Source organism: Aphelocoma coerulescens, chromosome 4 (genome assembly GCF_041296385.1).
Source record: "Aphelocoma coerulescens isolate FSJ_1873_10779 chromosome 4, UR_Acoe_1.0, whole genome shotgun sequence".
NCBI lineage: Eukaryota > Metazoa > Chordata > Aves > Passeriformes > Corvidae > Aphelocoma > Aphelocoma coerulescens.
Genome location: NC_091017.1, coordinates 51,395,621 through 51,413,316, shown reverse-complemented (window position 1 = coordinate 51,413,316; position 17,696 = coordinate 51,395,621). Strand labels below are relative to the sequence as shown.

Genomic DNA, 17,696 nt, shown 5'->3' with positions numbered 1-17,696 from the left:
ACCAAAGTGGAGGCAAAATTCCAGGAAATTAGTGCATTCATTCCACAGAACACAGATAATCTTCACTTTAAACTGGAAAAGTCTGATTCATTGGCTCCTTCTGGCCCTTATAACCATCCTACTTCAGAATTAAAAAGACTGTCTTTTGCATTAGAACAGATTTATGCTAAATAAAAGCTGAAGTTCATGCCTTTAACAAACCATTCTGAAATACCTTATCACAAGTACAGGTGTTCTTTTTTATTTTCCATAATTAGAGCAAGCATGATACTAGCAAACAGAGCCAAAGTAACAGAAAGAACCTGTTTCACTTGGTAACTTCAGAGAAATGCCTAGAAGTTCTGGCAGAAGGTCGCACTCAGAGATAAATGGTGGTAAGGCCACATTCCTAAGCTAGATACCAGAAAGAGGAGCATAACCAAACTTGCACATTAAACTTCAGTCTTCAAGTTCTGTATCTGAAGCAATTCTATACCAGCACCAAGAATTCTCAAAACAACTTGCCAGCCAAGCCAAGATCTGTACCATTTATCTGTGGGTTGTAGGAGTATCAGTCTACCACCTGCAATTAGAGGCAGCTAAATTCTTCAGTATTTACTAATTTTAAATAATTTGTTTACAAATTCAGTGAAAGATGACAGGCAGTACTAGTCAAAGAGAACCTCCCAGTGATACAATGTCAGTGTGTTTAGCCTCCTGTATCTTCCCAGTGAGAAACAGAATCCACACTGGCCAATAATTAACTCAGTTCATCTGGAGCTGCTGCCAGAGTACCAAGCTTGGATAATGTGGAAATGGTCCTGGAAGAACCAGAAGCAATGCAGTTAAATCCTGGTGGCTCAACATAGTAGGATTTCAACCTAAAGCAGCTACTCAGTGCTGAACAATCCATTTATCCTAGGTCATTCAGCTTTATTGCAACATATCCAAGCACTTCAGGAGATAAAATATTCCTCTGAACTTTACCAACATTTTGTCCAAAACCACTTTAATGTAAAATGCTGTACAGCAATGCTAGTAAGCACTGGCAGTCAGAGCTTTAGGGACCTTAATATGATATGTGCAGTCACACAGAGCTGCATTCTGTCACACCAAGTGAAGGACAAAAGTGCCATGCCCTAAAAGGCATCCTTCTCCAAAGCTGCTCTTTGCCCCTTTATTCTTAAAAAAAAAAAAAAAAAATCTCAGCACTTTGAAGAAAAAAATATGACTGCTGGCTGGCTGACACACATTTGTTCTGCATTCTGTATTTTATGTCAGGAATTACCAATACAAGATAAAGTAATTTTGAAACAGAACCAATTTTCACAAACGCCTTATAACCTGAAGAACTGGCTTTTACAGAAGAGGAGCCTTCATACTGCCTTTCTTTTCTTATGAGACAAATGTATCTCAAAAAATTAAAACAGCATAATCAATATTTAATTGGAAAAAAAACCCAAACCTATGAATTCTCATACGAATACCCTCCTTTTTCATTTAAATTATGTTTACAATTTTAACGGCAATGTTCAGTACACATTTGGTGTTACTGGAAACAACACTAATGGAAGAGATGTGCTAGGGTATGGAAAAACATTTCTCATACCTTAAATTGACACACATACTGTTGATAAATACATAGCTATTCATCCACTTAATAGCTCATTTTATAACCTTATAGTTACTTTTTTCTGCTTTCTAGTTACTGCTTTCTAGTTAGCATACATTCTCAGAAATTACCCAAGGAAATGGGTAAATTAGCAAAAGAGTCCATTTTCTTCAGTTTCTAATCTTGTTTTTGCAGTGTGAACCACAAGGTGCCATATTAAGAAAAAGTGTAGGAGCAGCAGCAGAGGTTTTTTTATATATATAATATCTAACAGCAATAAATCAGTGTACACTTGGTGGAAGAATTTTTTTCATGACAGAAATAACCTGTAACAAACTTCAGTATAACATATATGGGTATATCCCACCGTCAGTTGATGCAAACAGCAAAGATGTTCAAGGATATTGATTGTTTTGACATTTCACATGACCTTTAAACAACACACATACAGAGACTTATACATCCATGCGTATATCTTAAAACTTTAAAAGTTTAGCTAAAAGTATTTATAGATTTTCTGGCATTTTTTTCCCAGCTGAAAGGGAAAAAAAAAAGAAAAAAAAAGAAAAAAAAAGAAAAAAAAAAGAAAAAAAAAGAAAAGAAAGCCAAAATGCCCGTAACTCCTGGTCTCTATGCTCTCTGTATTGCACTTTCTCTCGTCAAGCAACCAACCCAGTAACACTGTTGGAAACCACAATGCCCTATCGCCTTATCATCTTTGTTTAAGCAGCCAGTTGTGTAGGCGGCACCTGACACAAAGAGAAGGAGCATTAGCTTCTTCTGGAATAGCTTTTCAGTGCTTTATCTTGCTTCATGTAGAACCTGGAGAGATAAATCAGCTGTTCAAACCAGGCCTATCTAAATACTCAAATAAGTATTTCCAGCAAGTTATTTCCACTAAAATGGATCAGCAGTTTTCCCGTGAAGCAAAATTTTAGCCATTTGCACCCATGTCTGTCCAGAACAAAAAACTGTGATGTTATTTCAAAAATAAAACTTCTCTTTGTGAAACAGATTTTATGTTTCACAAAGAGAACTATGGGACAAAAAAACCAGTACTAGCTTTTGCTAAGTAGTAGCAGAAATACAGGTACATCTCTGCTACCTAGATGATTTAAAAATATCTTTCTCCAGAAGCACTTCATATTTTTTTTTTACAAATTCCTTAAATGAGCTGCAGAATTTGTAATATTTTATGTAATAATTGAGTATCACTTTAAAAATTAAGAATTTATAAATAATGTTTACTGTTATAAATAATTACCTTTGTGCTTCCGTAAAAAGTCAATGCTCTTCTGCAGCACAGTGGACTTATCCATCTTCCGAGCATTACCTGGAAGCATGGAACCCAACTCTTTGATAAGTACATTGAACTGATCTCGACGTTTCTTTTCGGACTTGTTTCTAGACACTCTGAAAAGGAAACCAGAAAATGTTTTACAACAACTATGAGACTTTCTTATACACTGTATACTACTGCCAGGTTCCTGATGCAAACAGCCCCTTAAGAATTTCTGCTGTGATAACTGTCACAAAAACACCTACTCTGTATCTCAGACACCATTTTTGAAGAACGGCTTCCTCCTTAAGGAACAGTGCAGCAAAGCCTTTGGAATAAAGCACCCTTTTACAAAACACAAACAACTGAGCCACACTTATAAATATACAATATATCTGAAAAATAATAGTAGAAGAAATGCTGTTGAGTAATATGTTTATTTATGTAAGAGTAACATTTTTATTCTTTAGAAATCACACTGGTAAGTTAAAGCACACAAGTATAGGACATTTCTTAGCTTTAAATAACTTTGAAACTGACCTTTTTGCTTTATCTTTGTCATCTTCTTCCACCAGCCCATCAAAAATGCTTCCATCATTTCTGAAAGAAACAAAAAGAAATAAATGTTGGAGTGAAAATTCCTCTCCTTTGAAGTTAAATCACAAAGAAAGGGAAAGGAGAAAGAGCTGACTATTCATCATCGTCATCATCTCCATTACACCAAGAAAGCAAGGAACTGTTTTACTGTGATGTCTCACAAGGGCCATCATCAGTAACCTGAAGCTAAGTCTTCTGTGTTCTGCTTGCATTTACTAAAGAAAAAGCAAAAAACCTTACATTTCTGACACAATTCAAGAGATTCTCAGACCCTTTCTCATAAGAACTTACAGCCTTTTGCAAACACTTAATTGAACAATGCTTCATTTTGGTTTTTATCTTCTTGGTTATTTGCAGTACCTTACCCTTTTGAAAACATGGGAGAGGACATATGTAATTAATTTTTACTTACTGGCAATTTCTATTCTAATTACTGAAAATGTATTTTTCTTAAATTCTGAAGTATTATTAGTGGAAGAGCGCTAAGGAATATGCTATACTTCATCCACATATGTAATTTCATAAATATACAATTAATATCCATGTTAAACAGTAACTATTCATTATATTTGCTTCCTCAGTAATTATCACATAAATTTCTTAGCTTGACAACTGCCAATCTACTGCTAAAGAGGTGTTAAAATACCAAAATAAGAATGTGTTTTCCTTTGAAGATGCCTCAGTATCCTTCATACAATTCCTTTGTAACACTTCCTTTTCCTTTGAAAGTGAAGTCAAAACTGTTCTTCTGTTTTCCAAAACTGCTGTATAATGGACTTTCACATGTTATTTCTGTAACTTCTCCCTGCTTCCAGTCTATTTAGTGCTGTCCACATCAACCTCTGTGTGTCTATCCTTAGGAATTTCTTACCCTAATGTTTCTTTCCCTTAAGCAAAGTAACCTTTCTAAAAAGCTTACCTCATCTCTCTGATTCATAAACCATCAGGCAATTGTACTGTACATTATGATTACAGTGATGTTAGGAAGTTACTATTTTGTATGCTACTACATAAACATCAAGCTTTTAGAAGCAATTAATATATTCAAAAGGCTGAAGTTTCAGTGAGATGCCAAAGAACTTCACTAGAAGAAGTGACAAGTTAGACAAGCATTACAGAAGTTTTATCCATTGCTTTTACTCTTATTTTTTTCCATTGACATAAATTAGATACAAGTTTCATTTCCCAAAGTCTCAAAAATGGTAATACACAGGACATTAAGTACAGATGTTCACCTACGCTGCTAAGAGAGTGCAGCGCAAGGAATCAAGTAGAACACATGCCTCAGTTATTACTTCTCCCTTGAAAAAGGTTAGCAGGTCACTTTACTATCATCTACAGCAACACTAATCATTTAAATGTATTTGCTTTTCTTAATCAAAAACTGAAGTACTAAAAATTTGGAAGTTCAAGTAAACATTAAAGATCAGCTCAACTTGCACAGATGTTGTCCCATGGCTAAAAACAAGTAGTGTATTTTAAGATTAACCTCAAGCAATCGAAATCACTATTTCCAGTGATTACAAAATGACACATCTAACAACTACCAAATTTACTTTGTCAAAAATAGCCAAAACCTCACTCTTTAATTTTTGCATAAATTAACATCTAAATGCATTAACCATACAAAAAAGACTATTAAAGAAAGAACTGAACAGTAATTCTCCCAAAACTCTCCATATCTATTAACATACCTGTCTGCAATGGAGCTCATTTTATGGGTGCTTATGGTAAAAAACATAACATATCACACTTTAGTCTTGTGGTAGACATTTGTACGCTTGCCTATAAGAAAAAAAAATATCAAACTGTGACTGAGGGAAAAAAATGTGTTCTTCATTAGAGCATACTGATGTTTTCATTAGTTCTACAAGCTGTTCCTAATCTTCCCCTCTCTTCCAACCTTCTGCTCTGCCCTCCTACCTTCTCTAAAGTAGTCTCCATTACCATCATAACCTGGGCCTTAATAGCTCATTTTACATGACAGGGTTCAAGAGAACATTATTAAAGGCTACAGTAAATAAGTCTGCACTAAACAAATAGAAATCTTTTTATGACTCTGAATTCAGATATAGCTTTTCATTTTTAACTTTTTCCTAAAGAACCCTCATAAGTTTGAAGGTTCAACAGATGTGAAATACACTTAGGAGTACACTCTCTTTAGAAACAGTGCAAACAGAAAGCATTTGGGATATAGTTCTTTACAACTATAATTTATTCTTACTGCATTTTTTCTTGAGCACATTGTTACCATAGACACATGAAAAGATAACAGTAAGATACCAATTAGAATGTGATCTCTGTACTGTGAGAAAGTTAATCTGACCATTTCTTAAAGCAGTCACTTAGTCAAGACATGAAGTTTTTGGCTTTCCAGATGTGCATTTGACTTTGAATTAAGAATGTGAACGAAATATTATTAGTGAGAGAAGGAATATAACACACGTTATAAAAATACTAAAGTCAAACATAAAACAGTAGAATTAAACCTTTCCCTTTCATATGAAAAGGTCAGTTGTCAGAGGCTGCTAAAACAGAGCAGCAAGATTTTAACACTGGCAATGATTAGGGAACAACTGCATGCAGCAAGTTTTATATGAGCTGAACTTGCAGATCCTTCAGGAATTTTTAGTAGGCTACAAACTTAATAGTAAAAAGGCACTACATTTATTTCCAAGATCATCTTAGTCCATTTAGTGACTCAGTATTTCCTGAGAAGGATTTGCTTCTGAGAGTACTAAAACCAGTGGAACGAGCAGTGTCAATACCACAACAAATATGGCAGCAAATGCATGATGAGGGAGCTGAGGAAGAAAGCTTGTGATTCAAGCAAATTGCCTCTGAATCTTCAACAACACATGGTGTGGATTTCCCTCACAAGAACAGCATTTTTCACCACAAAGTTTCATAACTTGAGCACAGCAGGAAAGTATATGGGAAAGCTGTGCTACAGCACAATCTCTTTCAAGGCATATCACAAGGCATGCTGGTGTTTTTCCAAATGCCCCACTTCTTCAGTTAGTATGGACCATTTTTGTCTTGCCTTCACTCTCCAAAATCTAGTGCTACAAAGACACACTGACAGCAAACCACTTCTTCCCTCCAATTCTTCAAAATAACAATTGCATCAGCCATACTGACAAATTAAATTTCCCAAATTAGTTGGCCAAGTAACAGAGTTGTAACATTTGAAAACCAGCCATAAATGGCATAAGAAAAGTAAATTATGAAGAAGTGTCTGAATTTTTGTCAAACATCCACAACAACTGACAGGTTGCTCAGCAGTAAAAGCTAACTATCATGACTGGCATGGAACTAAGTTTAAAATCAAGACAAAAGCTATAAACTTGTTTTCATTTAGCTTGCATGGTAAGCATTAATACAGCTACGCACTAATTACACTTCTAGCCCTGTGTTAATTTTTATACAAAAATGGTACCTAAAATTATAGGGATCAAGAGCAATATGAAATTCTGTAGGACAAATTATACACTTTCCTTAATCTGCAAAATACCTGTACAGCCAAATACAGAAAACTTTCACTTGCGACATAACTGACATCTTCATTATGCAGAAACAGAATTTAAAAGTCAGTATTTTCACTTTAACAGAGCACTCAATTCCCAGAATTCAACAAAATCAATAATTACAATATACAGATCCTGTATATTGCAATACATACAGTCAGAACTGGCAACCTAGATCTGGTATCCAAGACAAATAGTTTAAAGTACTGAAAAGTACAGGAAATGCACCTGTAGCACCCTTGTTTCTCATCTTTCAAGGTCTGACTCTTCTGTCTTTGCACACTAATTTGCAAGACACTGAACACTCTCAGTACTTATACATGCCAAGGATAAGACTGCAGAGATAATTCCACCAAAACCAGTCAAACTGAAAGTAAACACTAGATAAATAAAGGACTATGTCTATTTCTAAGATTCTGATTCAGTCATGCTCTGGAGAACAAAAGACACTACTTAACACTGCTACTCAGCCCATCTGTGTTGATAACTGAAAGCCATGGGAACCTTATTAATTATAAGAACACAATTTTACCTTTTACACTTTGGGACTTGTTGAAGATTAAGGTTTAGGGACAATGCCTGGTTCCTGTGAAGCACAATGTGGAGTTAGAGGTATCCTCTTCTGCAGAAAATAAATTCCAAACTGTCAAAAAATAACAAAGGAAAGCTTTAAAATAATGAGTTTAAAAGCTACCTACTTCTTAATTTTTTAATAAAGACAAGCAATTCTTTTAACAAGAGTAATCTCTAAATGCAATATTCTGCTTATCAAAAGTATCTCAAGTATTTCACTATCTGAATTGACCTTGCTTTAAAGTTCTTCTTGATAAGCAGGATATTCTGACACCGTTTCATCTTGGCTTTAAGCTATCACTTTATGCCTGTCTTTAGTCTTGATGTCCTTTTCACTTTTGAATTTGGTTTCACCTGTACCATCTACATCTTCACTTCTACTTGCTACCTTCAAAGTATATTTATACACCATTATTTAAACACTTTTTCACTGAAGTTCTTATTAGGGTCTCTTCTGGCTTTCTCTGCTACATCTTCTCCACTCTCTGTCTCCAAAATTGTTATTCTCAGGACTCCAGAATGTGTAGAATGTTTCTGCTGCTGACAACTAGCAAAGTTGTCCAGTTGCATTATTGCCTCTCCCTCAAACATAGCCATTAACTCTTTCTTTCAAAACTCACTTCAAAATCAATTCCTGGAACGTATCCCAAACTTGCTTCACAACTGTACTTCTTCCATACAAAGACTCTGCACAGACATAAGTTATTGCCTACTTCCAGTCTCTTTATACCATTACATTTCATTTATAGTTACTTCTCTTGAACCATGCCACTTTCTACATTTTTAAGCTACACGAAATCAGGTTTTTTCCCCTCATCTTTATCCTGTTTCCATCTGCCTTGCTTACTGGTCCTAAAATAAAACTAATTCACTATAATATGTACTTCTTCCATTTCTGAAAAATTTTATTTTAAAGTATATTAAATTCTAAAAAGGAAGCTGGGATCTATAAACTACAGTTATGCTACTCTTAAATTCACTGACGATTTTTATGGAAAATACCAGAATTATCACTTATTTGATTTGAAAAGTGCCTTCTCCTGCACCTAACAGAGGTTCTGAAGTGGTTAAAATACAGATGAAAATATTAACATAGGAAGTTAAAGCATAGCAGAACAATCTGCCAGCAGGAGAAAAACAATTACAGCATGATTCAATGAAGCCACTCATTCTTGTCTGGCCAAATAACCTGCTGGTCCATTGACCTACTTATTTAGGTGCTTACTGCCTCCTCTCCTATTCTGTTTTGTTCCATTTGACAAGTGCAAACATTAATAGTGACAAAAAGTCCCATCAAAGTCTGCAACATGAAACCAGTGTTTTTAAACTGCTTGGAGTGGAACAACTCTGCCAACTCTCACCCAGTGCCTAACAGAGTTCTAATGATGAAAATTTTAGACCTCCTGTCTGCAGTATGTAGAGGTGTACTTCTTTTAAATCACAATTACACACTTAAGATAAACATCACAGGTCTTAATCACAGAACCATCTTCTATAATGTTTCAAAAAAGGGAGCTTTTACACATATTTCAAAAAGGTATTTTAAGAAGAGCAGGAAAGGAGTATGTTTATATCATAAATGAACACATGCAAGCTTACATCAGACCAAAGAGAAGCTAATCACAGTGGAAAAGCTTTTATTGCCAAAACCACATAGATCTCTAACTCAGTAGAAATAGCATGCATGTGAAAGCCAGCCTACATGCCAGCACTGGCAGCCACAAGTGTTCAAAGGTCATAGTTCTGCTCCACAACTCATTGGTTTTTTTTAAAAAAATAAATTACATCTGTCTGTCGTGTGATACTATGTGTTTTGAACACATACAGGCATGTTTTCCAGCTTTTCTGTAACCAAGGCAGCTAGAAACTTACTATCTTAAAGGAAGCTGAGGTCCTCAATCAAAAATCTTATCTGCTGCCATGGATGTGCAAACCATTACTACACCAAATTGCTCAATCTGTACAAAAATTACAAAAACTAGCAATACTGCAACTTCTGCACTATGCTGACTTATCACTCATGGAGAGGCAATAAGTTATTGCATCCCAAGTCATTGCTTGGCCAAATAAAAAAGGTTCTGTATAAGTTACAGGGTAAAAAGCTGTAATCCAAACTAAAGTAATAAAGTTCACACCATCTGATAAAAAATTCCATTTTTTACACTGAAAGAATTTCAGTACCTTCAGTCCAATTTTATTATCAATATTGGCATGTACACTGGTAATATTAAATACTGGAAACAAATTCAAAGATTGAAAAAAAGTATGAAATTACAGCACAGTCTTGCTCATGACAGATGTTCTGTCAGGACTGGACTGAAAAATGAATGGGACAATGGTGAACACATTGCCTGTACTTCATTTTGTATAGAGCCAGTAACTGAAATCCCTATGACTCCAGCACTTCACTCTATTGGTAACACTGATAAATATTTTTGAGGAAGAATAAGTATTGTCCTTATACTGTAAAATATATTTGCATAGAAAAACCTTGATTTACGTAAAATTTATGTCAAGGCATACAAGTAATACATGATTTTGCAGATTACAATGCTCAGAAATAATGTGAGGTGGCTTGTATTATTAAGACAAATAATTTCACACAGGGAACATCACAGGAAAAACATATGAAGCAATACAGTTTTCCAACACTACAGTTTCTTCTGTGTACAGTATACACAAATAGTGTACAGAAATAGATCAACTTCTTTAATACAACCTGATCTCTGTGCTATAACCCAATTTTGCCAGGGGAGCAAACTAGTTATTATAATCATTGAGGATTAGCTGTAGAGAAGATCTTGTTTAAAGAATCAAAGTCACAGCACCCAATGCCCTGCAGAGCTCTAACACTAGTCACCCACCAGGGTAAAAAAGACCAAGAGCAGAAATATCACAATGAGCAAACAGCTGAGCAGAACCTGACTCCCAATGTAAGCACAGCATCAGAAGCCCTGCTCATTATAGAGATTCTGAGGATAATTATAAACCTTCCTGATACTCTTTTCCATGAGCTTCTGATCATTTGGATTATGAACTTCTGGGGTCTTACTCTACTAGGACATTACACCATAATTGGGGCAAGCAGTGATCCAGCCATTATCTCCTGCCCAGATTTAACACAACACTATCACTCATACTTTCCATTTTGCTCTTTGCTTCATTGGTTTACCTCCAGCCCAACCATTTTTCTCTTTATTTTTCTCTTTTTTGGAGGTGGGGTAGAGGGGAGGAGAAAAGGAAGAATTTGCTCTGGTTTAGTTTCTCTCCAGGAACCACAGACTTTTGTAGAGAGCAAGAGATTTTTAGACAGATAAACCATAACCACCTGCATAACCACCCCTCATCACATATAGTTTGGTAGAACTATAGAACAAGCAAGCAGGTTTCAAGGTAGTTGCTCCTTTGCTTGCAGTGATATATACACCAACAGAAAGCAAATTAGTGTAATGACTGATTAATCTTTTCTTGCTAAGCAAAGGCTGTCTGTGAAAATACGGTGTTTTTAAAACTGACATGTCTCCTTTTTTACCTCAAAAAAAAGGGCAATTGAAAAAAAAAAATCAAAAGATAGGGCTAAAAGGAACTTCAAGAAATGCTGTTCAAACTTTGCAGCTGAACAGGTTATTCCAGCAGCTGGGAATAGCCACATATTGCAACCTCTCCTCTACCACATCAACAAATCAGTTTTTGGTCTGTATTTGTGGAGAAGAGATGACACATCCTAGAAATGTCATTTTCTGAGATAAAACATGCTATAGCAGCAGGTGTTCATCTTCCAGCGCTTCACAGGACAACCGAGGAGAGGGCTGCTTCTAGCACAGATGGATCCTAGATGGCTTTTAATAGGAAAATTTGTGAGTGGCCATGAGTAGTCTGCTGTGGATGAGGAGCTTCCTTAGGTCCATCACCTTTTCAGGGAGTACTGAAGAACATACAATGGAGAAAGAACAGTAGAACAGAAGACTGGTGGTGTGGATTGCCATTACCTGAATGGCAGTCTCATGTCTACTCCTGAAGGACTTTTGGGAAGACAGTAAGTCCAAGCAGTCTACAGGAAAGATGAAATGCCTGTTAGGAGGGCTGCTATGGTAATAGTCAGTGATATCACAGATTTAGTTGAGTTATAATGACATTTGAAAGAGTGCATACTATTTGCACGCCATCATTCACAGTTCACAGAAGCTAGAAGAAGAGGCTACAGATCACCTTGGGTACGCAGAAAACGTAACAACAGAGGTAAAGAGAGGTTAAGTTCTTAGAAACGGTTTGTCACACAGATGTGTCCTAGTCTACTCCCTGACAAGGTAACGGACCTAAGCAAGCTGTTCAAACAAGTCTGGTCAAAAGTCACTGCAAATAATATCGTCATAGAAGCATGAATTATGAGGATTACAGGAAAAAGCAATTCTCTCCTGCATGCTTCACATGTTAAGACTGTCCCGCCATCAGGAGAGAGATTTCGCTACAACTTGGGACTGACCACAGTTTGCAATTTCCATCTCTCTAGCTCACAGATAATAAAAACACCCCTGCTCACCACTCCACTGCTCCAGATCATTCAGGCTGTTCTGCTGCCACTCTTCTACCCTTCTCTGTAGTCTGTACCTCCTTGCTCAACACAGAGGTGGCCCCATAGCTCCCTTCTCGATACAGTGCAGCTCTCTAATCTTGGTCCAGACTGCAGAGAAGATGCATGCAAGAAAGCTCTAATAAGCCTGAGTCCTTTACCGGGGCTACAGTGATTACACGCTGGTGGAGTTCTGAGTCTGGTGAGCAGTGAAGTTAGGCCTCTGGAGCTAGCCAATATGAACCTCAGGGACATTGCCCTCTGGGACAAGCAACAGAGCTGGCAATCTGTACAGATGTCCTCCACAGAGCACAAGAGCTAACGATCCCCAGGCACAAGAAATCGGGCAAGGAAGGCAAGAGTCCAGCAAGGATGAGAAGGGACTGCTGGTCAAACTAAAGGGCACAGGCAGAAGCAAGGACAGGCATCCCAGGAAGACTGTAGGGATACAATCCAGTTGTGAAGGAATGGGATGAGGAAGGCCATGGTGAAGCTGGAGCTGAACTTGGCAAGGCATGCAAAGAATAACAAGAACAACATCTATAGGTATATTAACCACAAAAGGGAAGTCGAAGAAGGTGTACACACCCACTACACAAGGCTGCTAAACTGGTAACAATAGATGAGGAGAGGGCTAAGGTACTCAACAACTTTTTTGCCTCAGTCTTGGCTTGCAACCTCTCTTCCCATACTTCTTGAATGGATGGACTGCAAGACAGAAACTAGAGGAACAAGGTCCCTTCTGCTGCAAGGGAAGATCAGATTCACGATCACCAGAGGAACCTGATTGTATGTAAGCCCATGACACCTGAGATAAGATGCATCTCGGAGTCCTGAGAGAACTGGTTGGTGTATTTGCACAGCCATTCTCCGTAATATTTGAGAAGTTAATGCAATCAAGCGAAGTTCCAGGTGACTGGAAAAAGGGAAACATTGTACCTAGATGATCTTTATGGTGCCTTCCAACCTAAATCACATGATACATTCAAACCTGCCCCACACTTGTCCATGTACCCCACTGATCTGGTCTCTGACTCACCAAACTGACTTCTCAGAACATCCTCAGACCTGCCACCTCACCAGGAATTTGCTAGCAATCTGGGCTCTTTGCCTGAGCCTGGCTTCCCTCCAGCTCCCTGGGAATGACCAGGAAAGCACTCAGCAGGTTGCTAGGTGTCGAGTAATTGATCCTTGGCTGTGGGATGCTGAAGCACTTACCAGGCTTTTTTCCCCTCCATCCTTTTCCGGGCTGTCTGTATTTTGCCTTCCAGGATCCCAACTAACTACACTTATAGGTGTCTCCATCAAATTACTAACAAAGATACTAAAAGAAAGTGATACAATACAAATTTTCAGAGTCATCAGTGAACAAGCTCCCCAAATCAGAAAAACAAAAAGGACAAACAAAAATACTACAAACACAAGTTCATAAGATAAATATGAAAGGCAGCATTTAATAACCTAGCCATCAGAACAGCTCCTGTTCTTCTGTAGTCTCATTTAAAATATTTTCTTAGCCATTTGTACACGGTTCCCTACAAGAGATCCCCTTCCTTCAATAACAAAGCTGTAAGTGTGGCAGAAATAATATTTGCAAATCCTATGCAACTAGTCTGTACAAAAAAAGACAGTGGCTACATGTTATAATCCCACTTGCTCCCATTTTTATAAGGCTCCACCCTTCCTTGGCTCTCACTGGAGGTGTGCAGCACCCCTTTAGCTCTGGCCACACACTGAAGCAGATTTGTGAAATTATGTGTTTAAAAGAATGCACATATCACACAGTTTTAATAAGAATGGAATAATAAAGACTATTTAAAAACTGTGGCTCCATGTACCTTTGAAAATTGGCACAGCTAAGAAACAGTACCCCTCAACAAAGAAGAGCAGGAACCTCTTAGCTACATCTGCCACTCCTGGATCTATAACAGGGTACCCTGGATTAGACTTGAGTATGTGCTGTGTTTGCACATCTAAAATACAATATATATTGCCTAATCAAGTCTGGCTTAAAAGTACACCTACTGCCTCTTTAAATGGTGCTTAACAAAAAAACAGGACTTCACAACAGGAGTTTAGGTCAAGAGAAGCTAATCACTAATCAGTTAGTGTTACAATTCAAAACCAAAAAGTTTCACATCCCTGTGTAAATCTCCATTTCCTTTAATGGCATTCTGGGAAGATACAACCTGCAGTCAGCTAGCCAGCTCAAGAACAGATCCTAAATTAAAGCTCATTGTGCTAAGGAAAAAAGTGCAATAGATGGTATAAAATCTGCAGTCTGGTATTCTCTCACAGGACTCATCTAAACTTGGTACATTTTACAATGAACAAACAAAACCAAGCTTCTTTCTTCCAGCCTCTTAGATGGAACGGAAAAGGTAGACAACTGACAGGTTTTTTTCAGGAATTCAGAAGGTGAAAACATTCCACACACATGTTCTTAAATTTAAATTCCCTCCAAATATTATAACTATCCCATAAAATTATTTACTATACACAAATCAATTTTTTTCTACAGAATAAAGTTACCAGACAGTACAAAAAGAAAATCTTCACTTGATCTCTCAATATTAACAGTTTAAAGAAAAAACTTTAAAGTACCAAGATATCTATCCTGAAGTTAAAAACACTTTGAAATAATTAGTCCAATTAAAAATGTGCATATTTATGAAACTGAGCATTATGAATTTTAGATACTTTGTATCAGACACAAACATTAAACAATCAGTTTTTCTAAAATGGTTTGTCACATTTTCATCAAAGCATAAATACTACAAAGAATGCTAACAAATCAAACCAAAGAAGAAAAATTTATTAAACATTTTACTCCTATACTGGAAAATAAACTGGAAAATGATAATTCACCAAGAAATGAGACAGATCAAAGAGTCAAACATTGGTTTTCCTCTACCCCAATAATAAAAGGGAAGAATGACTAGATACAGAAAGTCAACTACTTTTTGAAAATTGTCCTGGAGAAAATTACTTATCAATTTCAACAGACAATTATTACACATTCAAAGCAAGATAACACCAAGGAAATTCTTCTTCCATTCCACGTAAAATTTCTGGTTGGTGTTGATATAAATGCATGCTTAAGTTTAGAAAATGAGGCTTTATCGTTATTATTACTGCAACAAGACTCAGCTATCCACCTCAAATAATCTTCCTGAAATACATGAACCTACACATTACGTGAGCACTTCAACTGCCAGACTTTTAGCATGCAGATGTGTCTTAAAAGGTGGGAAAGAAAGGTAAAAAGAGATTATGAAGTTCACACAAATGAATCTTTCTAAAATGCTATCCTAGACCAGAAAAAAAAAACACCTAATGAAGATTTATAAGCTTTTACATTCAAATGAACACTTGCACTTTTTACATAAAGAATTCTGACTAATCAAGAGAAAACTTCAGTCAAAATTTCCTGCTCTGTTCTCATTATGCTATTCTAAAACTTCCAGAAATTAAGTAAGTCAACAGTTGGCCAAGAGGGTCTGTAAGAAGTTATATAAATTATTTCTGCACCCAGTGCCTTTATCACAGAATCACAGAACGGGTCAGGCTGGGAGGGACCAAAGTGAGTCATCCCATCCAACCCTCTGGGTGAAGCAGGGTCATCCACAGGGCACAGGGTTGTATCCAGACAGTTCCTGAGTATCTCCAGTGAGGGAGACTCCACAGCCTCTCCGGGAAAACTGGTCCAGTGCCGTCACCCACACAGTAGAGAAGTTCTTCCTCTTCAGGTGGAATTTCTTGTGCATCAGTTTCTGCCCACTGCCTCTTCTGCTATTGCTTGGCACCACTGAGAAGAGCCTGGATCCATCCTCTGACATCCTCCCTGCAGATACTTATAGACATTGATGAGGTCCCTTCTCAGCTGTCTCTTCTCCAGGCTGAACAGCCCCAGCTCCCTCAGCCTTTCCTCATAAGAGAGATGCTCCAATCCCTTAATCATCTTTGTTGCCCTCCACTGGACTTGCTCCAGGAGCTCCATGTCTCTCTTGTCCTGAGGAGCCCAGAGCTGGACACAGCACTCCTGATGTGCCTCACCAGGGCTGAGTAGAGGGGCAGGATCATCTCCCTTGACCTGCTGGCAGTGCCTTTCCTAACGCAGCCTAGGATACCATCGGCCTTCTCATCCCCATGGGCACATTGCTGGCTCATGGACAGCTTGTTGTCCACCAGGACCCCCAGGTCCCTCTCCACAGAGCTGCTTCCCAGCAGGTCAATCCCCAGCCTGTGCTGGTGCACAGGGTTACTCCTCCCCAGGTGCAGGACCCTGCACTTGCCTTCACTGAATTTCCTTTCTGCCCATCTCTCCAGCCTGTTGAGGCCCTTCTGAAGGGCTGCACAGCACTCTGGGGTATGGACTGCTCCTCCCAGCTTTGTGTCATCAGCAAACTTGCTGAGGAGGCATCTGCCCCTTCATCCAAGTCATTAAACAATAAGTTAAACAATTCCCAATATTAAACCTTGGGGGACACCACTAGTGTCAGGCTTCCAACTAGACCCCGTGTCACTGATAGCGACTCTCTGGGGTCAGCCAGTTCTCAATCCACCTCATGGTCCACTCAACCAGACCATGCTTCCGGAGTTTGCGTACAAGGATGTTGCGAGAGACAGTGTTGAAAGCCTTGCTGATATTGAGGTTAAACAATATTCCACTGCTCTCCCCTCATCTCTCCAGGCAGTTGTTTCATCATAAAAGGCAATCAGGTTGGATGATTTGCCCTTAGTGAATGCACACTCCTGACCACCTTCTTGTCACCCACATTGATAGAGATGGCCTCCAGAATGAGACACTCCATCACCTTTCCAGGGATTGGGATGAGGTTGACTGGCCAGTAGTTCTCTGGGTTCTCCTTTTTGCCATTTCTGAAGACCAGGGTGACATCTGCTTTCTTCCAGTTCACAGGTCCTTCTCCTGATTGCCCCAACCTCTCATGACCAGCCTCATTATGGTGCCCCCAGCTCTCTCAGCACTTGTTGATGCAAGGCCCCATCATGGCCTTTGGACTTGTGGATGTCTAGTTTACATGGATGTTCTCTAACCCAATCCTCCTTGACCAAGGTAAAGTCTTCCTTCCAATATTCTTTCACCCTGGTCTTCTAAGTCAGATATTCCCGAGAGCTGGTCTTTTCAGTGAAGACCAATGCAAAGAATGCATTCAGTGTCTCCACCTTCTCTGTGCCCTCTGCCACCAGGGTCTCCTTCCATTTAATAACAGGCCCTCATTATCCTAGGCTTTTCTTCTGTTATGTGCTTGAAGAAGCCCTTCTTGTTGTCCTTGACATCCTTGATCAGATTTAATTCCAGATTGGTCTTGGTCCTTCCTGTCTTATTTCTACTTTGACAAGCTCTCTATATTGATTCCAAGCAGTCTGACCTTGCTTCCATCTCCTGTGTATTTCCTGATTACACTTGAAATATGACAGGAGTTTTTTTCATTCATGTAGGTCTCCTGCCCCCTTTGTCCAATTTCTTGCTCATTGTTCTTGAGCCTTGAGGAAGTAATGCTTGAATATCAACCAGCTCTCTTGGACTCCTGCTCC

At 38.2% G+C, this 17,696-nt stretch overlaps 1 protein-coding gene across 12 annotated transcripts in view; it reads right to left on the bottom strand.

Moving 5' to 3' along the window:
* CLOCK (clock circadian regulator) overlaps nucleotides 1–17,696 on the bottom strand; it is a 67,830-nt gene that overhangs the window by 30,568 nt on the left and 19,566 nt on the right. For 11 of the 12 annotated variants that reach the window (XM_069014086.1, XM_069014075.1, XM_069014085.1 and 8 more), the window contains 4 exons: nucleotides 7,527–7,637; nucleotides 5,162–5,252; nucleotides 3,411–3,470; nucleotides 2,856–3,004 (listed from right to left, as the gene is read on the bottom strand). In XM_069014086.1, coding sequence (XP_068870187.1) covers nucleotides 2,856–3,004; nucleotides 3,411–3,470; nucleotides 5,162–5,208 — 256 coding nt within the window. In that variant the 5' untranslated portion in view covers nucleotides 5,209–5,252; nucleotides 7,527–7,637. Of the gene's footprint in view, nucleotides 1–2,855; nucleotides 3,005–3,410; nucleotides 3,471–5,161; nucleotides 5,253–7,526; nucleotides 7,638–17,696 lie in introns of those variants that run through there. The other variant, XM_069014088.1, reaches the window with a different exon arrangement.